Genomic DNA, 22,192 nt, shown 5'->3' with positions numbered 1-22,192 from the left:
GAGGGCGGAGTCAGGAAGATATTAGTTTGGTCTTATGCCGTAAGATGGCGTGGATAAGGTCAGGCTTCGCTTCTTACCTTTTCACATTTTATATAATCAGCAATTTATTTCGAATCGAAAGACCGCCGAAAATTGGCATTAGTACTGTTTCAAAACTATAATTTAAACTTTGGACTGCATATTTTTAATATCCATCCATTTCAATTCCCAACTTTCTGCCTACCTATTGGCAGCATTGATCCGGCAGTAACATTTGAAATTCATGTTTTTATTTATTTATTTTTCCACTACTTTACTGTTGTTTAAATTCGAAAAAAAATAAACTTACTAGCCTGTGTTAAAAACAATTAACTTAACAAACCGGCAGGTTATTGATTTGCAATAATGCTCAAAGAAGATCCAGATTTGAATTTCTTCTTATTAGAGAGTGCGTTAAAACTTTTGGATAATATTCCCATTGAGAAAAAACAGGGAAAACCGCTGAATTTAAAATTAAATATAAAATCAATTGACCTTAAGAATTACCTCAAAGAACCATGCATGACCAATGAAATTTGTTGTAGCCAAACTAAAACGGCACTGGTCAATGATTTCCAAGAATTTTCAAGGTGTCTCCAAGCTGGTGTACAAGAACAAAGGAATTCTAAATTTGATAAGATAAAGAAAGTACCAGCAAAAATTGAAAGAGTAGTGAACTATGGAGAAACTAATGTTAGGGATAAAAAACCATTAGGTTTTGTTACAGCATCTGAGGAATTAAACGCACAAAATGTTAAGAAATATGGAACCACTAGAAATGTATCCACTACATCTACCAGTGCGTATTCGTCTAATAGTGTTCAAAAGAGAAAATTGGGAACCAGGGGTGTTAGCAGAAAGTTTGTGCCGCCTCTTATGCGAAACAATGAATGGTATATGTTTTGTTTACTTGAGATAAGAGGAGTAATTATATCTCTTTGGTTGTTTCGACAGTTTGCTTTTTTCTGCAAATTTCATATCGATTCATCTCAGAGTAACTAGTTCAATAGGGTGAAACCTTGAGAATATTGGTATATATTTGTTGTTGTTCAAGAAAGATCTTACAAAAAATTCAATAAAATACAAACAAAGTATGTGACCTGCAATTTGTAAATGTATTTTGGTGGAGTATTGGTCAGATGTCAAAGACTCACCTCATCTGTTGAGACTCATTCAGTTAGGCTCAGTTTCTTCTGACTTTAAAATTATTTTGCTAATTGTATTCACTTTTTTTTCATTAATTACCTCAAGTATATTTTATGTTACTCAGGCCTAAAATAACCTTATTATTTATTACTTATAACATTCCACCAATAGATGTAAAAACCGTATTCTCTTCATAAATACAATTTTCAGTGAAGAAATTGACAGAAACAAAGAAGAGCCAGCAGCTTACTCAGATGAAAAAATGAAAAATATAGACCCTAAGATGATAGAATTGATTAAATCCGAGATAATGGATAATGATAAACCAATTCACTGGGACGATATAGCAGGTTTACAGTTTGCTAAATCAGCAATTCAAGAAGCTGTTATTTGGCCAATGTTACGGCCTGACATATTCACAGGTTTAAGAAGACCACCCAAGGGGATATTACTGTTTGGTCCTCCTGGAACAGGGAAAACACTCATTGGTAATCTCAATATTTAATTTTCACATAAATTTTTTTCTCTTGTTTTCTGCACTTCAATTTATTATTTATTTTTTTTTATTTCAATTTAATTGTTAAGGCAAATGTATAGCATCTCAAAGTCAGTCGACATTCTTCAGTATAAGTGCCTCTTCATTGACATCGAAGTGGATTGGAGATGGAGAAAAAATGGTTAGAGCCTTGTTTGCAGTAGCTCGATGTCATCAGCCATCTGTGAGTATCTGAAACTTGTGCTAAATAATTGAGAAAATAAAATGATTCTATTAACGAAAATAATAGGATACGTAAACAAAATTTAAAAAGAAGATGATTGAAGAGAAAATTTTTAAAGCAGTAAAATTCTTAACTTGTTGGAACCTTGAAGTAAACATTGATCATACCTAGGAAAATATCACAACTCGTTTTTAGGTGATATTTATAGACGAAATAGATTCACTTCTTTCACAAAGAAGTGATACAGAGCATGAAAGTTCTCGAAGGATAAAAACGGAATTCTTAGTACAATTAGATGGAGCCACGACTGATAATGAAGAACGACTACTTTTGGTAGGTGCGACTAATAGGCCTCAAGAGCTTGATGAAGCTGCTAGAAGAAGATTTGTTAAAAGGCTGTATATACCTCTTCCTGAATATGAGGTTAGTCCAAAGAAAATTTCTTATTTTGGTGAAAAACGTAAAGTTAATGAGATAGAAAGTGCATGGCTTTTCAATATTGCCCAAGAGAAGTTCTTCAGTTATGTAATTAATTTCAGGCACGATTGGAACTGTTCAAGAAATTGGTCTCCGGAGAAAACCATCAACTGTCGGAGAATGATTTTGAAGAAGTTGCTAAATTATCTGAAGGCTACTCTGGCGCAGACATCAGGAGTTTGTGTTCAGAGGCATCTTTGGGCCCTATAAGATCGATCAAAATGCATCTAATCGAGAAAATACAGCCAGAAGAGGTGCGACCGCTGGTGATGGAAGATTTCCAAAAAGCTTTCCTTCGGGTGAAATCCAGCGTATCCACGAAGGATTTGGATCAGTTGAGAGAATGGAATAAGGTTTTCGGATCAGGATTGTGAAATCGTACGAGAAAAGTGTTTTTACTCTCAGTGTGATATATACTTGTCTTCGAAAATTCAAATCCATTTATAGATGTATTGGATCAAATAATTATATTTGTTGAATATGTTGTTTCATTCACCCAACTGAAAATTTTGTGGGCAAGCTACAGTTCGCAATTTTGAATCCAACGATGTGAAATTTTGCTTGTTGGTGCTTATATAAAAGGCGACAAAGCCTATTGATTTTGGTCAGAATCGATTCAGCAGTTTTCGAGTTTTTTGAAATTTACCGAAATTTCGGTCTCTTTTCGCAAATTTCTTGATCGTCAGGTATGGAGGTTCTTTAAAGGAATTTCATATCGGGTATGGGGAAAGAAATGTTCTTTTCGCAAAAAATCGCGATGCAGCTCTAAAAGCGATAATTTGGCAGTTCGTTTTTTAAAGAGATTTAATGAACTCATATGGACCACCGTGCTTCTGTCTTCTGGGATAGAACCAGTATATAAAATCTACCAATGTTCTCATTCACTTCGAAGGTGGATCTACCTTAGATCTTGTTTAATTTTCGCATACGAAACAGAGTTGATTATTATGAAGGAATAAAACAATTATGAATTATTCAATGTTGAACTACTTTCTATGAATAAATCAAGGAATGGAAGACTAAAAGTCTTTTGTTCTAACATATCGCTGTCCCAAATAACATCGATAAAACTTTATCCATCATAGCATAGCGTGCTTGGAACGCTATTGATTACCAAAAGGCGCTGATTATAAGGGACTTTGTTTTGACTATAGCGAAAATAATATAAATGTAATCGTCCAGACAGCTCCCTCGAAACAAGAAAAGATGGAAAGTAAGAGTGATATGGCTACACCTGCGCATACACTACAAATGACGTTTTTTCGCCGCACAAGTATTTTAACCCTTGTGTGGAAATCATGAGCCATAGGCGGCTCGTGATTAATTAAGAGATGGACTGTACACTAATTATTAGCTATCACTACTCAGAATTATTGAGCAATAGAGCGTATGTATCCCAACCAAGACGACAGTAATCCCAGTTACCCGATAAGGGAAAGTTCCAGGCCTCCCTCTAAATAGTGATATAGAGTGGAGTGTTCTGAAAGACAAGAATCTTCTGTGCGGATGGGTATATGTTGAAATCACTGCTAACAAAGCCATAAATGTCTTGATGGTGGGCAGAAGTCTGGCTTGGGGATGTAACCCAAAAATACTGCGATGGAAGTAGGTACATCATGTCAGATAAGTAGGAGAACCCTCGATAAAATACAAGGCCTATAGCCTCTGTTTGTATCACTGAAGCTAAGAGAACGAGCCTAATTAGGGTACTGATGGTTATTGCACATCTCTCAACTCTTCATTTTGTTTATTAGCCCATGCATTAGGCCATTCTAATAAATCTAGGAGAGGTACGGGCAATGAGGAACTTAGGAAGCAGAAACTAGTCCTCACTGGCGAAGTAAAATGGAGAACCATTCAATATAAGCCCTATTCTGACACTTTCTCCCCTATTCGTAAAAATGACGAGTCAGTTCATAGGTACCGGCCCTATGTTACGCCGCTGGTATCAGGGGGTGAACTCGCAAGGACGCAGTCACTGCCAAGTATCTGAGGTTGGGGTTGTTTCCGACAGAGAAGAAAACTGGATTTCTGAAATATAACAAGATTATTCTCCTATACTAACGGTTTTGATGGCACTGTGACGCTGTTTCTACTGCTGCAAAATTCGGTGAAAAAATTCCAATAAATCACACCTCAGATTGTTGTTGATGAGCCCCTGTTGGGGCGATGGGGCAAGTTGAAAGCAGGGACGACGACGATCCTGAGAAAGATCCTGATTCCAGAAGGGACTCGGGAATTTTGGTAAGAACAATAAGCCTAACTGCTATTGTTCTTTGTTATATGTGCTTGTATCAATAATTAATACACCTTTTTGAATGATGACTCGCCACCCTACAAGTTTTGATGTTTCATTCAGAATTTTTAATTTTTTGTGTGTCAAAAAAGCTTCTCATATTATTAATGAATTTTTTGCTCGCGATTTGAAATATTGAACTATTCATTCTATAGAAATGTTTAGAGTCGATAGAAGAATAATGATGAAAAATACACCCATGTGAATTCCACATGAAAACACTTTTGTTGGTGGGTGTTGGAGTCATTTTGTCAAAGTTGAATATAATGTTTCTGGAATAAAATGTGGATTAGATTTAGGGGATTTTTAACACTGATAATCTTGATTACTGCCTTTTCACCTCAGATATTCTTTGTTTCTAATATCTGTTCCCCAAATTTTTCATTGGGTGCAGTTTGTGATAAAAATTTTGAACGATGAATAAATCATATAATATCGATTTTTGAAACCATTTTCATTGATGGATAAGGTATATGAATAATGCAAAGAATCGCATTAAGAAGAAAAGCCTTGGTTGGATTGAAACATATGATTTTCACTATAGAATGAGTTATTTAACCACTACACGTGTTTCACCTTCACAAAAGCATCTTCAGGTGCGGGTGAAGGCTTTGTACGAGGACATTTTGTATAAGTTGTCCCTCTTATACAATGGTGAAGGTTCTGGTGTAATCAGAATATATAACAACAGTGTTATTGTTCAATTTATTTACATAAGATTTTCCAAATTAAAGGGTTACATGCTGTTATAAGTAGAGCAGACAAAATGTCACTGTTTCATCATAAATTGCTGAGAATAGTCTCTTGAAATTATAGAAAACTTAGGAAATCAGTAGAAAATTCATCTTGAAAATTCTATCAACCTATACAATCCTAAAATCAAGCAGTGTAGAGGTACCCCAATTTGTGAAAACCACAAGGAAATAATTTACATTTTTCGAATCCTTTAGAAACTATAGATAATCCTCTAAATATCCAGGAAATAGCGAATAGATTTGATGGATAAGTAGGCAAGAAATCGCAATGGTTTGTAGATAACGCACATAATCTGATAAGTGTCGAGCATTGCTGAAAGTCAGGACTGGATTAGTGCGACAAATCATAACTTAATTTTGTGGACTTTTAAGTTTTCTCAGACTTCAATACAAAGGAAAATTTGAGACGATTTATGCTATAACTTCGGAAACTAAATACTTTCTATCATTATTTTTCGAATAATATACGGAACAAGGTTTATCATGGATAATTTTGTGAAAATCAGGTCCGCCTCTGTCCATAAACTATATCTTATCATGAGCTACAATCGGACTACAAAGCGCCATTCGGATGACGTCACAAATATCATCTGGTACCAGTAAAATTTAGTCAAGGTTAATTTCAATTATTTATATTTACTTTATTATCACACAGTCAAAGCTATCACAACTTCGCATTGCACAAAGTCGATTCGTTCCTCCTACTCTTAAACACGTTCAGTTTCCGCGAGTCGAAGCTATACATGACTACAGTTTCCAGAAATTCTCAGCACGTGAGTGTAACGGCGGTCGAATATGTGCAGTTTACAACGAATTCGTTCATATTTTAGAGTATTTGAACCCTCGGAAAGGGTTAAGGATTGTTGAACGGTGACAAAAATAAGTGCCATACGATTTCTGATAATTAAACGTGGTGCTAGCGTTCATTTGTGCACTCTTGTAGCCAGATACCTGTTAAAATGTCATCAGAAGTACTGAAACCTGTGCGATCGCAGCCTAGAATTAGGAAAATAAGTACTATAAGCAGGGTAGGACATTTACTTCTTTCATAAAGTAACATTGTTATCATTTAAATGGGCGGTTTAAATGTCAATGTTCTTTTCCATTGTTTATGCATGTTTTTATTTCCGTAATCTTATTAGGATATCTCTCAGTTTATTCAAGAATATTCCATGTAATTTTCGAATTTGATTAAGTAAGCGTGAGTATTTATTACAAATAAGTGATATGATCGAATTGCAAATGTGGAATGCCAAGGATGCTTCTTGAATTACGATCTGTACAATTAAATTGAACTTTAAACAGCATGAATCATAAAAATCATTGTACCCTTTTCATTGCTTTTCTTTCAATTTTCAGTGAACCGATTTATAAGAGCAATGACAGAATTAAATTTAATCTGTCAAATAAAGCAGTGTTGTCAATCATGATTAATAATAAAATTTAATTTGAAACATTTTTTGAATACCGTATACATTAACAATAACTGTATAATTTCATTACAATTTATACTTTTATAATTGACAAAGCGAAAGAGAAAACCTAAATTAGTTGAAAATTCTGTACATTGTACATTCAGCGCTCCCAAGAGTTGAATGGCATCTTTAATTTTAGGCAACCCATAATACAATTATTCGATACAGCACGTGTTTTGATTTTAATCAATTATTCCATTCTCGGGATCGGTTCATTCCCTAGAAAAATTTCATGTATTCATCATTATTAGTGAGATATCTAATAATAAACCTATTCATTTGAAATCGTGTCTATAATTTGTTTTGAATTTCCGGTTACCTTGTCTAAAGCGTTAAATACTTATTCTCACCGATGTTAGTAAGAATTGCGCTCTGAAAAGGTTTAATCATTCTTTGCTTATCATCTAGGTTCTGATCAAATCAGCAAAAATGTTGATAACTTTTATCCTCGCCTTTATCTCAGCTATTCCCGATTTGTATTATGCTTACAATGGGTCATTATTTGAATCCCTGTGAATCAACATAATTGAACTAATTTGCACTGTAAAAGTGCGTAAGCAGACTATTTCGATTGCAATTTAATTGTTCTTCAATCACAAACTTGCATTTATTGGGTTTTAATTGATTATCATTACATATGTATCTATCACTTGTAACTGGTAAAGTTTCAGTCTTCGGATTTATAGGACGACAACTCAAATTTGGGATTTTACCAGAATTTTTCAAAACAAAAATATCCCTTCGATAGTTTGATCTTGAAGCAGCATCAGAATTGTCTTATTTTCTTCACTATATCCAAAAAATGCATTGATTCAATTCTATTATGATAAATCTGGTTCATTACATCTAAAAAGTCAGGAAATGCCGAAATTCTACCTTCTGAACTTTTCTATTAATAAATAGAAGATTGTAGAGGTAAAACTATGGGGGGTAGAGTAATAATTATGTGACTATCAGGAGATTAATATAGTCGTATTTTATCTTACTCTTATGGATTAATTAATATTTTAGGGACGCTAAGTTAGCCAAGTTAGAATGACTCCTAATGCCTGTAGAATGTAGATAAATGTTGAACGAAATCTGATCTATCATACACACAAAAATGTATTACCGAAATTGGATAATGCATTAATGAGATGAACAACATTGATAAAACTGAATAAGTGGTCTTAATTGATTTATTCATCGATTGATCACTTATTGGGTATGATGTTTGTTATCCAATATCAGATCAGATACCTATTGAAAACGAATTATTTAAAGATAATTAAAACAAATAGGCACAGAAGATATCGGGGATAGAGATAAAAATTTCTAGAGCCAACTCATTGCCGTTCTAGTTGTTGAAATAGTAATACTTATTTCGAAAAAATAAGAATCGATGGATAAATTCGTGTGAATTATTAGCCGGCCGAGAAGTTTACCTTTCGTTTTATCGAGCTATAAAAGTTGCATCATGGTATGTATTCTAGTAGGTACTCAATGTGACCGTAGCATGATCGTCGTACTTGTGATGTAATTTTATTTTTCTTGAATTTTAAACGAGATTACGGAGGATATCGTTTATTTAATATGTTTTCGCCTTAAACTGGCGAATCAATATGAATTTTTCGATTATTAAATGGAAAGAAATGTATTTTCTAGAGGTTGATCTGGAAAGGATATTATACTATGTAGGATGAATATCATGTGATGATGACATGGGTATATGTACTTTATACAGTGGTTTTCCAAGGTAGTTTGCGTGAAGTCTGAAAGAAATCTGTTGGTTGAAATTTATTTTCAATGTCTCAATCTCTGCATTTACAATTTCACATGAAAAGACTTGTCTGAAGAAAAATATAACTTTCCTCGAACAGAAGGCTTCAAACACTATATTTAACGTTCTGTTCTACCTCTAACGAAAACCGATTATTATAAACCAAGGTTTATAATCATTGAACCAGAACAATCAATATGTTGTTGTATAAAAAATTTCTAATTGTGGTGACCTTTACTTTATTGAAATCCATATTACATAAATTAAATAATACACATAGGTATTTGTTGATTTCTATTTTTATTCTAGTGTTTCGCTATAGGTACCTATGCATGTGATTATTCAATGTATGTAAAAAAGAATATTTGCAATTGCCTTATAAACATAACAAAGGGGCACATATCTACCCCAAGTTTAATAAATCCATTGTAAAATAAGAGTTTTAATCGATTGAAAGAGAAAAAGCCCGAACTTTGGATCAATCTCAATTCAAATAGTGAATCAATGAAGTCCATACGTCCGAAGTCCAGAAAAGAGTACAATACAATACTAAAAATTGATGTAATTTTAATTACGATGAAATTAATACTTCTCTAATAGGGTGTTTGTTGTGTTTCAGACGGAAAGTGAAGTAGCATGCGAAGAAGCAGCCCGACTAACAGCTGAACAGGAAGAGGGAGACTACGATGGAATATCTTACTGCGACTACCACGACCTACCCCAGCCTCCTGATGGTGGCTATGGGTGGGTTATTGTTTTTGCCTCGTTCATGTGTAACATGATCGTCGACGGTATTGCATACACCTTCGGCATATTCCTATCTGACATAGTCGTATATTATGGTGAGACGAAAGGTAAAACAGCATGGGTTGGTTCCATGTTGTCGGGGACGTATTTGGCCTGTGGTCCCCTAGTGAGTGCCCTAACGAATAAGTTCGGTTGTCGAGCGGTGTGCATCGCAGGCAGTTTGATCTCCACCGCTTCTTTTGCTCTCTGCATATTCAGTCCAACGGTTAATTGGCTAATGTTAATTTACGGATTCTTCGGTGGCATAGGTTTTGGCTTGATATATCTGCCAGCAGTAGTATGCGTAGGCTACTATTTTGAAACGAAGAGATCACTGGCTACTGGCATTGCTGTATGCGGTTCTGGTGTTGGTACCTTCGCTTTTGCCCCATTGGCCACTATGCTGTTAGAGTCATATGGCTGGAAGGGTGCTAATCTCATTCTTGCTGGTCTCATTCTTAATTGCGTAATTTTCGGTGCTTTAATGAGACCTCTGGAATACCCCAAAGAAACGTACGACAAACCTCTACTACAAAGAATGGCGGAAGAGAGGCGAATCCAGATGGAGCGAGGAAGTATAGGAGGATCATATTTTATGGTACAATTGCCTGATGGTACCATGGAGAAAAGACTGAAACAACCCATTAATATCGATCCAGGTGTTCACTCAAGCTTGAATCTCGATCAATTAGCACCTGGAACTCCGATCACTCCCATCCCCACTGTTCCTACATTACCCACAATAGCCGAGGTAAAAGTCACCGACCACAGTGAAAGTTCAAACAGCCCCAGTCCGAAGGAGAGCAACAATGAAATAAGAACAAAGAAAAATTCGAGGATCGAGGAGATAAGGACCCAGGAGAAAAGGAGGGATTCTAGCGACGCCGAAATAAATTCATCGAAAATGCCTAGGAACGCCAGTCAGCCAGCTTTTACAACCCATGTATCTCTGCCTAAAAATGGATCTGTCCCAACTTTCGACAGGATGAGGAAGACCTCAGTTGGAGAGAGATTCAAACCGAACTTGGCTCCTATAAAATCGAACTCTAGAAGTAGCATGAACTCCAACGGGGACATGAGGAGGCTCAGAAATAACTCAGCGGCTTCTTTCCTCAGCAGAAACAACAATAGCGAAGTGAGTTGTTTCTGCAATAGTTAAACATGCATTAAATGTAATGATAATTTGGTTTTCAGGTTGACGTAGAAAGTTTGGTGCACAATTCCAGGCTGTCTTTGTCTAGAGAAAAAAGCAATATGGTCCGACCACTTTCGAGAAAAGACATCTTCTATTCCAGATCAGTAGTCAATCTTCCTGAATTTCAAACTCAGAAATCCCTAACGAACTACAGGCAGAGTATAATGAGCATTCCAAGACCTAGAACTGGGATGTCAGAAGGTGATCGTAAGTATTGAAATAGTTGCAATCAAATCCACATCGGCAGATTCAAACCTTTCCACTTGGTATTTAAAATTCGTTTTTATTTTGCAGCGGCTGACTTATGTCCTTGCTTAGCCTTGCCTGAGAGTTTCAAGTCTGCCTTGTCTCAGATGATGGATGTCAGTTTGCTCAAAGATCCAGTGTTCACTTGTATAGGAATATCAAATTTCTTCGGTATGGCAGGGCTGTACGTTCCATTCGTCTATCTGGTTGACTGCGCAAAAGAAAATGTAATTCTGATTTTTGAAGTTGGAAGTTGATGTGAAATTAAAAATAATTTTTTCAGGGTATTGATCCGAGCCAAGCTTCTTTTTTGATATCGATTATTGGAATAACAAACACAATTGGTCGTGTTGCCTGTGGTTACTTCGCTGATTTTCCTCAAGTGGATGCTCTGTTTGTAAATAATATATGCCTGATAATATCCACAATTTCCGTTGCACTGGTACCTCTTTGTACAACTTATTATGCTTATGTGGCCGTCGCAATTTTCTTTGGAATAGCAGTTTGTGAGTATATTTCTTTGAATTTTTTTACAACACACAACATTTTCTGAAGTGTTGAACTTCAGAAAATTCAATCACTGTACTTCGAAGTTTGATGAAAAAATTTCCTACACACTAAATAATATGGGGAAAACAAAGATTGATTTTATCATTGTTTCTGATGAATTGAGTCTAATAAATGGAGAGAGGGTTATTAAATTCCCGCAGGTTTTATTAGAGGTTGCCATAAAGAGATGTTAATAAAAAAACAATCCTCTGGACTTTATGATCATTTCCGTAATATATTGTTGCTTTCTGTTTTGATGAATTGGAAAGAATGGCCTCAAGTGAAATACTGCTATTAACCTACAGCCTACAGTATATTGGATATTTTATTTGGCATTAAGATATTCAGATAAATTTTCAAATCGCAGATATACAGGGTGATAATTTGTTGATCACATTGAATTCAACAAAAATATTCTCGTCTCTGTTGACTATTTTAGCTGTTTGAAGATCACTGATGAATTATTTTTCGTTTTTCCAGAGAGTCGTGTGGGAATTTTAAAAATGCTTGTTTTTCTTTGCAGCTGGCTATATTTCTCTAACCTCAATCATATTGGTTGACTTATTAGGGCTCGACAAATTGACTAATGCTTTTGGTTTGCTGATACTTTTCCGTGGTGCAGCCGCTATCGTCGGTTCTCCATTGGCTGGTGCCTTATTAGATGCAACCAAAGGTTACGAAGTGCCATTTTATGTTGCCGGTGGACTTTTCGCAATATCAGCTGTAACTAGTTTTATTGCACCGTGTCTGAAACGCTTTGTTCCTGAAGATTCGCAACAGGTGGATGAAGGTGATGTGCTGATGCCAATTGATGAGGATGATGAAGAAGATGAGCCAATAACAATGGCAAGAACTGGAAGGGAAAATAGCGTGCCCATGCCGAGAATCGTGGAAACTGCTTCAAGTCCAGTAAGTCCGGATCAAAAAGAGATAAAGCAAATCGAATCAGTTTTGTAATTTTCATGGCCAGTAACGAAACTTAAGGCCCTTGGCTAATTTTCTCCATATGCTCATTAGCACTGAATATTAAGATTTACTCATTTGCCCCTGTACATAATTTTCAGTAGTCTGTGAAAAAGTTATTTAAATTTTTTCTATTCTTTTATGACATTTTTCGTCATACCATGTGGAAACATGTAGTTACTTACATTAATTTTATGCGTCTTTTATTGTATGAACTAATATATTCTGTTTTATGTGATTAATACAGTATTTGAACATCTTAAGTGGCAAACGAATTATAATTTAAATTATATAACTGTTAGACAAGTTTCCATTAATGTGAGTCGATGATTTGAGAGTGGAATTGTCAGAGAAATTGCAGTTGGTGTAGTAGGAATTGTGAAGCGAATAAAATATATGAAATTTGTTAAAAAATTTAAATATTACAAAAATATATCTGTATTACCATGATAGTACTAAAATTACATTCTGAAAATGAATTTACATTGTTTGTTTTTGATTGATACTTATTTAGAATTTGTTATTTACTAGGGTTGATGGTCAATGATTATTCAGGAACTTTTTTTTTTGGAGAAATTAAAAAATCAAGAATAAATCTCTAGACATATGCCATTTTTAATTCGAGGGCAATATTCCAATGATTTAATTTTTGGACGATAATAGAAATGATGACGCAATTAATTATTGAAACAAGATTTTTTCTCATATAACATGCATTCAAAAAAATTTTAAACGCATGTTATTTTGGACACTCAAACAATTCACCCAATGTGCATATACTCTAAAGAATATATTTCTCTGGAAATTTGGTTTAAGGTTGAGTTGCAGTGGAAAGAATTATTAAATTTTTAATTTCAGACACAGCAGATATTTTCAAGCAAAAAAATTTTGAGAAAAATTATTTTTGATTTGAAAATTCAAATTCAACCTTTCAATAACTTGGTGAAAAAATCATTGAATCTTTGATAGTTGCAGGTAGGGCCATATTGACATTTTAATCATCCAAGATATAGATCTAGAATAACTTGTTCTTAAAATATTCAGAGTACATTTACCTGTTCAAATTAAAATTCTTAAATTATTTTTTTTAAGTGATTCATCTATATGTCATAGTGCTTGAACTGGTGTGATAATAATTTTATATATGTTAAGTAGATGTTACCTTCTTTATTTTTTATTTTATTCTGAAGAGGTACTTATAATTACATGTTAATAAAAAATACTGTAAATAAAATACGCGAAGACATCTGAACTAGTTTTTTTTTTCTATACTGACAAAGTTTCATACAGAAATTCTACTCGAAGCAATTCCTGTTTCTGAGAAATTAATAAGAAAAATCATCATTCAAATAGAAGTTGATGTGGCTTTTTGTGCTATATGTAAAAAGCAATATACACTATTCCCGATGGAGAACCGCATTGTAGCAGATACAACAGTAGATTTTTCCCAGTTGATAAAATTCAAACCAACTCCAATATTTTGTGCGGCCAGTGTACGCCCATTTGTACGATATGGACTGGCGTATCCGCCACTTTACTTGCATCAACAATATTATCCGGTAAATTATGAAAAACTCTATAGCTTTGATAATTTTTTAATTCAAATATAACGAGTACGGTCTAATCTTTGAAGGTGCGTTCTAAAAAATACAAATTCGATCGATATTAGAAACGCATCCACCTAAAAAAAACGCTATTTGAGAACACAGATGTTAGGAACATAGACATATTAAACACATGGACACGGCGTAGAGAGGGAGGTGGTGCGGCCGAAATAAGATAGAGCTAGTATGGGCAAAACATTCGTTTAAACTTTGTATTTATCGGAATTTTCAGAATTTTCTCATCAATTTTAGAACAACTTTGAATGTCGTATCCTTTTTCTATTTTGAAAGTAATAATGGTGTCCTCGTAGAGTGTAATTAATAGTACGAAATGAGTTGAAAAGACAGATAAAGTGAAATTTCACAGGTATAGTAACTTCGAATGTATTAATCGATTCATTATATCATAGTTGAATTATTCATTTCAAATCAATAAATGTATGTCAATTCTTTTCTCATCTAGCTAAAATAATACTCAAGAAGCACTTGAGACTAGAAGAGAAAATTAGTATGCTGATTGTAATGTCTATTTTTCAACCTTTCGATCAATATTGATCAATGAAATATTTTTTCAGATATTGAACAAGAAATCAGAATATTGATTTTCATTTTCATGAACTTATCTGTTGTATTTTCCGAGGAATAGTTGCCATAAGCAAAAATTGTGCTCTTTAGTTCTAATTGGATCATTAAACGCAATCTAAATGATACTAATATTCGTTCAATTTTTTATATTCGATTATAGGTACTTGTTTTCATCTCTAACGGGCGCAAATATACAAATATAGCTCGGAAATTGATACCATCTTGCCCATACTAGCTCCATCTCATGTTGGCCGCACTCGTGGCTATTGAAACTCACTGAAAGGGCGCGTCCATGTGTTTTATAGGTCTATGGTTAGGAAATAGTTAGTCTATGGGAAATAAGATAACCTCTCTCAATAAATGAAGTAAATAAATAAATGATATAATAGTGTTTGCTTTATAAGGTTTTAATTATGTATTGTGACTTATATCATGTCTCTTAAAAGGATAATATCACCAAAACCAATTATCAGACATCTTTTTGGAATTAGATCCATATCTTCTAGTACTCAACATTTTCGAATAGCGAACGAATCTAATGCTGTATATATTTTTGATCGGTATACAAAGTCACTTCAAAGAGAAAGGGCATCATCAGCACAAGATGTGAATTTATATGATTATTTAAAAGATGAAGTGGGCTACCGTATTGCAGACCGAGTATTTGATATCAAGAGAAAATTTACGTTAGCAGCTGATATAGGTACATTATGATATTATTTGGAGGACATTATTTTTATTCACTTATTGATAGTCTGAGAAGAGAAAAATCTGAATGTATGAATTTTTTAAAAATTCAAATAAGATTTCAAATATTTTTAGGCTGCGGTAGAGGATATGTATCTAAACATCTATCCAAAGAGTCAGTAGATCAATTAATTCTATGTGATGTCAGTGAATTGAACCTGGAGTCTGCTGCAGCATCAGTTGAAAAAGAAATAATGGTCCAGAAAAAAATTCTGGATGAAGAAAATATTGAGGTATTATAAATTATCAGAAATTAGAAGAAAAACAGTAAAAAATTTCTACATTTATAGTTCGAACCAAATTCATTAGACCTTGTGGTATCTAGTTTAGCCCTTCATTGGGTGAATGACCTTCCTAGAGCTTTTAAGCAAATACTTAATGCTCTCAAAGAGGACGGGGTGTTTTTAGCTTCAGTATTTGGAGGTGATACCCTTTACGAGCTTCGATCATCTCTACAGTTAGCCGAGCAAGAAAGACAAGGAGGAATATCACCACATATTTCCCCTTTTACAGAAGTGAGGGATATAGGGTCTCTTCTAACGAATGCTGGTTTTTCTATGTTGACAATTGATACAGATGAAATTATAGTTAATTATCCTTCAATGTTTGAACTGATGTGGGATTTGAAAGGTGTGGTAAAGATTTATTCTACAAAAATGAATATTAACGTCCCCATCTGTGTTATATTAACGATTTACCCTGAAATTCAAACTAAAAATTATACATAATTGTCATTCTAACTGACCATTTTACATAATAGCCAGTTCTATTTGTCAGTTATGTACAAATGTCAGTTTGAACAATTATACATAACTGCATGTCTGAACAGGGCTGTCGTACTTCACTCTGAAGAAATGAATAATAATAACTCCATTTCCACAGGCATGGCTGAAAGTAATGCAGCTTTCAACAGATCTATACATTTGAATCGTAATGTTCAGCTGGCATCGGCTGCCATCTATAAAGAACTTTACCGTAAAGATGACAAAGAATCTGGGAATTTTGTTGTACCTGCTACTTTCCAGGTAGTACAATTGACATTTTTACTCATATTTTTCATAAAAATTCATTTTACATAATAAGAAAAATTACTCTCTTCAGGTTATAAATATGCTTGGCTGGAAGCCACATTCTTCACAGCCAAAGCCTATGCAAAGAGGTACCGCTAACACATCTCTAAAGGATTTATACAAATTGGATGAGATCATAAAAGAAGTGAAAACTGTCAAGGATGATGATAAAAAATAGTATTACTATTATAATCCAAATATAAAATGTTGATAATTGTTTCTTTAGTTGTTGCCTTCAGGTTGAGAACAAAAACAAAATTGAGCAGCAGGACACATTTTTTTATTACATACTTAAATATCATTTCAAAGTATTGAAGGAATCCTAAGATATAAGTGGACACCATTTAATATCCTTGGGTTTAAAAAACTGTTCAGTACTTAAGTTTTCCAATAATCGCATCTGAAAATTAAAATAAAATGGTATATTGTTCAACGAGCATATAATGAAAGCTATTATTGATGCGGATGACGAGGCAGAGACAGATTGGTGAATAATAGCCACAATATGCGAGTAGAATAATGTAATCCATCTATGATTTTGAAAAGATTATTTATGAAATGTTTTGCCTTATTTTCAATGAAATCTGCATTCATTTAGTATTTCAATAGGGCAACTTCTGAAATTGCTATATAGCAATATGCTATTGTTCAAAGCCTCTGTGGTTGTGACCATGAAGTTTGATAGACCAGTGAATCATTAATGTTATAGTGGTCAATGAAATGGATAGATTATATTCACTTTATTCAGTGGATAAAAAATATTTGATTATTATTTCATAAGATACTCACATTTTTTCTGATATATTTGACCAATTTCTCTAAGTGTTCCACATCGATATCTGATCGTTGATAAAACCTTCTCCATAAGGCTCCTGCTAATACAGTATCATCTGATAAAAGGCCTTCATCATAAGCAATGTAAGAAGCCTGTAATTGTTCTGACAGTTCAACGATTTTTCCCCTTATATCAATGGGGTTACTTCTCTGAAAAAAGTTTTCAATATAGAACACCACCTTCGATAGAGAACCTAAGATAAAGTCAATATTCACTCACTGAACCAAGTTTCTTCACTCGTTGAAGTACATCAGCCCATAGGGCCTCTACTAAAGTATTTCTAATCAGTCTACCGTCAGTCCCTTCGGCCATAGCTCGTGCTGACAGCATCCACAGATGAAGTTCCGTTACCACAAACCAAGAGTAAAAAGTATCAGGCAAATCTAACTCTTCGAAGAATTCTATATAATCAATATTATCAACTAATATTTCATATTGATCGTAAGCAATAACTTTCAGTTTCTAGAAAATCAATGGCAATATGTAAAATTTCATCGCAAAAACACCAGTTGAACATACAGTTTTATTGAATTGTAGAAATGGTACTGCAGATAAGAACTTTTTTATAGTTTCAGGATGAAATAACGTCATGGACCTCGCGGATAATTGAGGAATCTCCCTATTGTGATTGGTTAAAATGTACATTTTATTGGGATTGAGCGAATATATATTTCTTCTTGATACCTCCATCTGAAACTGAAAGACTGAAAATATTATTCATAATATGATGTCACCACATTTACCTGCATCCTCAGAGGAATACGTAATAATCTCTGTATATTAATCATAGTGCTAAATCAACGGTTAGGTAAAATTATTACTTTTCTAAACAAAAATTTCATAAATTTGCACAATTGTTAGGTTATAAGGGTGAGGTTAGGTTATGTTATGACATAACATACCGTGTACTCAGGCAACACACATAACATGGGTAAAAAGGCATACAGGCAACACACCTAACAAGATCGATAATATTCCTAGTCAATGTTAATCGTACATATTGTACGATATTCGACATCAAAAGATAATCTTTGCTAACGTCGAGGATTTAGATAAGGGCTGAAAAATAATTGATGAAGCTATAAATCAATATGAATGTGATTATTGCTGAATAAAATATTGATGAAGTTTTGCGCAAGTTTTCATTTTGGCGCCAGACTATCTGGCTCCTCTGTTCTCCACTTTTGCGTTGAAATATTCGATCAGTTTGAATCCAAATTTTATCATCTAAATACCAAATGATAAAAAGGTTGACTTTACTATTCTATCTTATTTTTTTCTTCGTCAACGAAACAAACTGTGAGAATAATAATATCAAAATTGTAAACGGTGAGTACACCTAGATAAAAGATGTTAATATAATCATCGTATTTTCTTCAATTTGAAAGACACTGTACCAGTTCGGGCATAATTTCAACATAAAAAAGATCTTTTGCAATTGAGTGAGTGAAAGTTTGAAATGTTAAATGGTACATATAATTTATTCAATATTCAACAGTTCAAACTCTAGAGAAAAACAACACTCCAGAAATATTTCCATAATATTGTGCATTCTATAGGTAGTGAACTTAATATTCACAATGAAAAGGAAACGCAAAGGAATGGGACCAGAAGTGCATATAACAATAACACAAATATCGTTGCCGGTAGATTCAAACGAGCGAATTATGAAAACTATACTGAAAAAGTTGTCCAAATGGGAGATGAGGCTCGTTTTCCTTGTTATATCGAGAAGGAAAACTTAACGGTGTGAGTCTATAATTTAATTCCTCTCTCATATCGCTTTTGTTCACTTTCTGAAATAATATTCATTCCACCATTTTCTATCTTGAAATTTAATATTCGTAGAATTGAATTTCTTGCAACCAATCTATAAGTAATTTCAACGAATAAAATATACATCTAGGTAACGCGAATTATTTCCCCTGCACTAGGTATTATGGATCAAAATAGATAAGACCACCAATGAAGAGCACAATATCACAGTGAACTATACTACAGTCCATATGGACAAGCGATTCAATCAAACAAAACAACAGGGATCGAAGGTAAATAAAAAAATAAATGTAGTGAATTTCAGCAGATATCTAGAATTTATTTGCAAATTATTATTATTGTGCATCTTCCACCATTTCCCAGCTTTTCAATCGCGAAATAATCCAAAATCTTGAATAAAAAAATATTTCCAACAGTTTGAGAAAGAGATGCAACAACATTTAAATGTTTTCGATATATCGCTTACTATTTTCAGAATTGGGAACTTTCAATAAAATATACACAAAAAAGTGATGAAGGATTGTACCTTTGTAAAGCAACGACGAAACCTGTAACTAAAATATACGTCGAACTAATATTAATTGGTGAGTGAAAGAATGCATATATTTACTTCGATTCTAAAGTTAAACAAAATAAAAAACGCACGGTTTTATTAACTGCATTACTTGAGGAATGATGTCATTCATTCGTTGAGCTAATTTGTATTAATCTTCTAGAAGCCATAGCCAGAATACTGGACACCGACGAGAAGGAGACTGGCATGATAAAGGTGAAATTATTTTCACCATTAAGACTGAGTTGTGTTCTTTACAATTCAATCAGTCCTCCATGCTATATATTTTGGTACCATTATGACACAATGATTAATTACGATTTGGATGACAATGCTTCTGTTCGTCGTGGACGACAAGGGAGCGAGCTAATATTTCCCAAAACAGAGGCGAGACACCAAGGAAATTATTCATGTGTCCCATCAAATGCCAGACAAGCTAGCATCGTAGTAGACGTTCATGGTACTTTAATTTTATAAATTTACGGATGCACTCATTCTGAGAGTGATTTTTATTGTAGGTGAAATAAAAAAAGCAGCCAATGGTAGGATGCCAATGACTTCCAAGGAAATGATCTCAGTAACTTTACCTCTCATATTTATTTTGTCTATTTTAATGTGATAATTAAACTATCATTTCTGCAAAAAGCACATGATAATATTCATTGTTTATAGTAGGAACATGTAAAGTATATATACACTAATAATAAAACTTGAATAATTGAAGTGTTTATTGGTATTAATTACAAGAATTAAAAATTAGATAGAATATCATTTGCTGGCCTCTTCCATCAATACAGATAAGAAGAATATTTGAAAGACAAGATATAAGTAATAACTTAGAATAAACCTTACCAAAATTGAAGTACATCTGACTAGAGCTCACCTGAAAAAAAGTTTAGATTAATTCATTGTAAAAAAAAACTACTAAGCTGTACTCATAAGACAAAAAATCAGTTAGGAGCGAAAGACAAATGAGGTTGTAATCAAATTAAATTCATTTGAACTATGAATTCATCACATAATAAAAACTAAATTATTGCTAAAAATATATCCTATCTAAAAAAATGGTACCAACCTCAAAATTCAGGAAAATCAGGTTAACAATTTCATCTGAAAAAAGAAAAAATTTCATTAACTCAAGGTAATTAGTATTTTGCTTTAATTCTATCAAACTTTTAAATCAGTTAGGAGCGAAAGACAAATGAGTGTGTAATCAAGTAAATTCATTTGAACTATGAATTCATCATATAAAAAAGAAATTCAGGCGACTTTAAGATGAAAATATTCATCTTTAAAAAATTTTTTTCCAGAACATTGCGAGGATCACAACTGGCCCTCGTTAAAGCTTTAAATGACAGAAATACTAACCTCAAACTGTATAGTGCATGGATATGCTCGCCATATTCTCAAATTAATTCCATGACTGAAAGAAGTACATAATATGAGAAATTCCAGAAATAATAAATTTATTAATTAGTTTATCAAAAATATTAATCAGTTAGGAGCGAAAGACAAATGCGTGTGTAATCAATTGAAATTCATTTGAACTATGAATTCATCATAGAAATATACTACTTCATCAAGATACAAATGATTCCGATAATTTAGATACTAACCATCTGACCACGATTTCTTCTCAATTCAGTTCCTATCACCATGATCTGAAACCAAAAGTTTTCGATGAATTCCAGAAACCAAAATATTGATAGAATGTATTCATAAAAATCGATCAGTTAGGAGCGAAAGACAAAAAGCTAGTTTGTAATCACAAAGATTCATTTGAACTATGAACTCATCATAAAAAAGAGGAAAAAGTTTGAACCAGACTCCCAAATTCTTCACTTACATCAAATGATATAGCAGCAATTGAAGGTATCATAGATCTAGGTCTACGTAGATTAGTAATGTCTGCATGTGTTCCACCTGGAAAAAAAAAACTTATTTTACTTCTTAATCATAATAATTTCAGTAATATTCAGCAGGTAATATTTTTCAGTTAGGAGCGAAAGACAAATGCAAATGTAATCATATAAATCATTTGAACTATGAAATCATCATAAAGAATAAAAAAACTGCAATTATGTAATTATTGTATTAATACCTCAGTTTCCTCATCAATCAATTCCTCTTCTTAGCTTACATGATGAAGTCATCACCTGGAATGATAAGAAAAATATTTAAATTTTATTTCTTACTAGAAAGTTCACTTATGATTGTATCGGAATATTCAGTTAGGAGCGAAAGACAAAATGCAGTGTAATCACTTAATCATTTGAACTATGAATTCATCAGAATAGGAGCAAATCTGTAATTTAAAATGAATAACGTGGCTTGTTGGTTCGATAATTAAGTCATGAATACCAAAAAGATGGTTATCGGTATAATACTAACCTGTTATGGTGGCCCCACATGCTGGCAAACTACGAGGATATTACTGAAAATAAAAAAGCTATCACAATTGTGAACGTAACGTAGAATTAAGAAGAGGTATACTTTCAATGTTCAGATAATACATGCAAAAAATGAATCATTTATAAAAATATCATTATTATAACGTTCATCACGCTGGATATAACAAAATTGGTATAAGTATAGAAGGGCATACAGATTTATTAAATTACTATTAAAAAAATTACCT

General features: G+C 33.4%; 5 protein-coding genes, 2 long non-coding RNA genes and 6 other non-coding genes across 16 annotated transcripts; 4 read left to right on the top strand and 9 right to left on the bottom strand.

The window, feature by feature from the left end:
* Window positions 1–210: 210 nt before the first annotated feature.
* On the top strand, window positions 211–2,736 carry LOC123315681 (fidgetin-like protein 1). The gene is made up of 5 exons (XM_044901506.1): window positions 211–911; window positions 1,375–1,652; window positions 1,750–1,883; window positions 2,079–2,306; window positions 2,423–2,736. Exons 1-5 carry the CDS (start codon window positions 385–387, stop codon window positions 2,732–2,734), a joined length of 1,479 nt encoding a protein of 492 aa, XP_044757441.1. The 5' UTR covers window positions 211–384; the 3' UTR covers window positions 2,735–2,736.
* Window positions 2,737–6,026: 3,290 nt separating this feature from the next.
* LOC123314868 (monocarboxylate transporter 3) lies at window positions 6,027–13,636 on the top strand. Of its 2 annotated transcripts, none has more exons than XM_044900263.1 (6): window positions 6,027–6,439; window positions 9,265–10,566; window positions 10,626–10,833; window positions 10,921–11,099; window positions 11,156–11,378; window positions 11,945–13,636. In XM_044900263.1, the coding sequence occupies exons 1-6, from the start codon at window positions 6,371–6,373 to the stop codon at window positions 12,376–12,378; spliced, it is 2,415 nt and encodes an 804-aa protein (XP_044756198.1). In that variant the 5' UTR covers window positions 6,027–6,370; the 3' UTR covers window positions 12,379–13,636. The 2 variants fall into 2 exon arrangements, with proteins under 2 accessions (XP_044756198.1, XP_044756199.1); XM_044900264.1 differs by lacking the exon at window positions 6,027–6,439 and adding an exon at window positions 8,188–8,345.
* On the bottom strand, window positions 6,469–7,802 carry LOC123314869. The gene is made up of 2 exons (XR_006537875.1): window positions 7,158–7,802; window positions 6,469–7,105 (listed from the first exon to the last, which is right to left on the bottom strand). It is a non-coding gene; the product is annotated as an uncharacterized LOC123314869 (long non-coding RNA).
* A 1,275-nt stretch (window positions 13,637–14,911) lies between the features above and the next one.
* LOC123314926 (arginine-hydroxylase NDUFAF5, mitochondrial) lies at window positions 14,912–16,604 on the top strand. Its single transcript, XM_044900393.1, has 5 exons — window positions 14,912–15,276; window positions 15,396–15,553; window positions 15,611–15,950; window positions 16,203–16,345; window positions 16,422–16,604. Exons 1-5 carry the CDS (start codon window positions 15,006–15,008, stop codon window positions 16,566–16,568), a joined length of 1,059 nt encoding a protein of 352 aa, XP_044756328.1. The 5' UTR covers window positions 14,912–15,005; the 3' UTR covers window positions 16,569–16,604.
* Window positions 16,605–16,648: 44 nt separating this feature from the next.
* Window positions 16,649–18,157, bottom strand: LOC123314928 (ubiquinol-cytochrome-c reductase complex assembly factor 1). 2 transcript variants are annotated; one of them, XM_044900396.1, is made up of 5 exons: window positions 17,969–18,157; window positions 17,745–17,921; window positions 17,445–17,687; window positions 17,180–17,374; window positions 16,649–16,790 (listed from the first exon to the last, which is right to left on the bottom strand). In XM_044900396.1, the coding sequence occupies exons 1-5, from the start codon at window positions 18,011–18,013 to the stop codon at window positions 16,713–16,715; spliced, it is 738 nt and encodes a 245-aa protein (XP_044756331.1). In that variant the 5' UTR covers window positions 18,014–18,157; the 3' UTR covers window positions 16,649–16,712. The 2 variants fall into 2 exon arrangements, with proteins under 2 accessions (XP_044756331.1, XP_044756332.1); XM_044900397.1 differs by having other exon boundaries at window positions 17,745–17,915; window positions 17,969–18,143.
* Window positions 18,158–18,291: 134 nt separating this feature from the next.
* Window positions 18,292–20,312, top strand: LOC123314927. Of its 2 annotated transcripts, none has more exons than XM_044900395.1 (6): window positions 18,292–18,554; window positions 18,785–18,972; window positions 19,160–19,273; window positions 19,477–19,585; window positions 19,718–20,014; window positions 20,073–20,312. In XM_044900395.1, the coding sequence occupies exons 1-6, from the start codon at window positions 18,464–18,466 to the stop codon at window positions 20,171–20,173; spliced, it is 900 nt and encodes a 299-aa protein (XP_044756330.1). In that variant the 5' UTR covers window positions 18,292–18,463; the 3' UTR covers window positions 20,174–20,312. The 2 variants fall into 2 exon arrangements, with proteins under 2 accessions (XP_044756330.1, XP_044756329.1); XM_044900394.1 differs by having other exon boundaries at window positions 19,160–19,338; window positions 19,476–19,585.
* LOC123314930 lies at window positions 20,265–21,990 on the bottom strand. The gene is made up of 7 exons (XR_006537883.1): window positions 21,946–21,990; window positions 21,656–21,710; window positions 21,401–21,477; window positions 21,171–21,215; window positions 20,923–20,977; window positions 20,630–20,664; window positions 20,265–20,437 (listed from the first exon to the last, which is right to left on the bottom strand). It is a non-coding gene; the product is annotated as an uncharacterized LOC123314930 (long non-coding RNA).
* On the bottom strand, window positions 20,497–20,581 carry LOC123316180. The gene has a single exon (XR_006538038.1). It is a non-coding gene; the product is annotated as a small nucleolar RNA snR60/Z15/Z230/Z193/J17 (small nucleolar RNA).
* Window positions 20,725–20,810, bottom strand: LOC123316176. The gene has a single exon (XR_006538034.1). It is a non-coding gene; the product is annotated as a small nucleolar RNA snR60/Z15/Z230/Z193/J17 (small nucleolar RNA).
* Window positions 21,041–21,125, bottom strand: LOC123316175. Its single transcript, XR_006538033.1, has one exon. It is a non-coding gene; the product is annotated as a small nucleolar RNA snR60/Z15/Z230/Z193/J17 (small nucleolar RNA).
* LOC123316178 lies at window positions 21,276–21,362 on the bottom strand. Its single transcript, XR_006538036.1, has one exon. It is a non-coding gene; the product is annotated as a small nucleolar RNA snR60/Z15/Z230/Z193/J17 (small nucleolar RNA).
* On the bottom strand, window positions 21,539–21,621 carry LOC123316174. The gene has a single exon (XR_006538032.1). It is a non-coding gene; the product is annotated as a small nucleolar RNA snR60/Z15/Z230/Z193/J17 (small nucleolar RNA).
* On the bottom strand, window positions 21,774–21,855 carry LOC123316179. Its single transcript, XR_006538037.1, has one exon. It is a non-coding gene; the product is annotated as a small nucleolar RNA snR60/Z15/Z230/Z193/J17 (small nucleolar RNA).
* Window positions 21,991–22,192: the final 202 nt, after the last annotated feature.

The sequence above is a fragment of the Coccinella septempunctata genome, chromosome 6 (genome assembly GCF_907165205.1).
Source record: "Coccinella septempunctata chromosome 6, icCocSept1.1, whole genome shotgun sequence".
Taxonomy (NCBI): domain Eukaryota; kingdom Metazoa; phylum Arthropoda; class Insecta; order Coleoptera; family Coccinellidae; genus Coccinella; species Coccinella septempunctata.
Note: the sequence above shows the minus strand (reverse complement) of the source record. Positions and strands in the feature narration are given on the sequence as shown.

What these genes read in the sequence shown, in the direction of transcription:
- LOC123315681 (XM_044901506.1), top strand. Translation starts at nt 385, where the DNA reads ATGCTCAAAGAAGATCCAGATTTGAATTTCTTCTTATTAGAGAGTGCG. An exon ending in CTCGATGTCATCAGCCATCT is followed by an intron (nt 1,884 to 2,078) that starts GTGAGTATCTGA and finishes ACTCGTTTTTAG; the next exon opens with GTGATATTTATAGACGAAAT. An exon ending in TACCTCTTCCTGAATATGAG is followed by an intron (nt 2,307 to 2,422) that starts GTTAGTCCAAAG and finishes AATTAATTTCAG; the next exon opens with GCACGATTGGAACTGTTCAA.
- LOC123314868 (XM_044900263.1), top strand. Translation starts at nt 6,371, where the DNA reads ATGTCATCAGAAGTACTGAAACCTGTGCGATCGCAGCCTAGAATTAGG. An exon ending in AAATAAGTACTATAAGCAGG is followed by an intron (nt 6,440 to 9,264) that starts GTAGGACATTTA and finishes GTTGTGTTTCAG; the next exon opens with ACGGAAAGTGAAGTAGCATG. An exon ending in TGGGATGTCAGAAGGTGATC is followed by an intron (nt 10,834 to 10,920) that starts GTAAGTATTGAA and finishes TTTATTTTGCAG; the next exon opens with CGGCTGACTTATGTCCTTGC.
- LOC123314926 (XM_044900393.1), top strand. Translation starts at nt 15,006, where the DNA reads ATGTCTCTTAAAAGGATAATATCACCAAAACCAATTATCAGACATCTT. An exon ending in TACGTTAGCAGCTGATATAG is followed by an intron (nt 15,277 to 15,395) that starts GTACATTATGAT and finishes AAATATTTTTAG; the next exon opens with GCTGCGGTAGAGGATATGTA. An exon ending in TGGATGAAGAAAATATTGAG is followed by an intron (nt 15,554 to 15,610) that starts GTATTATAAATT and finishes CTACATTTATAG; the next exon opens with TTCGAACCAAATTCATTAGA.
- LOC123314928 (XM_044900396.1), bottom strand. Translation starts at nt 18,013, where the DNA reads ATGATTAATATACAGAGATTATTACGTATTCCTCTGAGGATGCAG. An exon ending in GTATTCCTCTGAGGATGCAG is followed by an intron (nt 17,922 to 17,968) that starts GTAAATGTGGTG and finishes TCAGTCTTTCAG; the next exon opens with TTTCAGATGGAGGTATCAAG. An exon ending in GAGTGAAGAAACTTGGTTCA is followed by an intron (nt 17,375 to 17,444) that starts GTGAGTGAATAT and finishes AACTTTTTTCAG; the next exon opens with AGAAGTAACCCCATTGATAT.
- LOC123314927 (XM_044900394.1), top strand. Translation starts at nt 18,464, where the DNA reads ATGATAAAAAGGTTGACTTTACTATTCTATCTTATTTTTTTCTTCGTC. An exon ending in TTTATTTGCAAATTATTATT is followed by an intron (nt 19,339 to 19,475) that starts ATTGTGCATCTT and finishes TTACTATTTTCA; the next exon opens with GAATTGGGAACTTTCAATAA. An exon ending in CATCGTAGTAGACGTTCATG is followed by an intron (nt 20,015 to 20,072) that starts GTACTTTAATTT and finishes TTTTTATTGTAG; the next exon opens with GTGAAATAAAAAAAGCAGCC.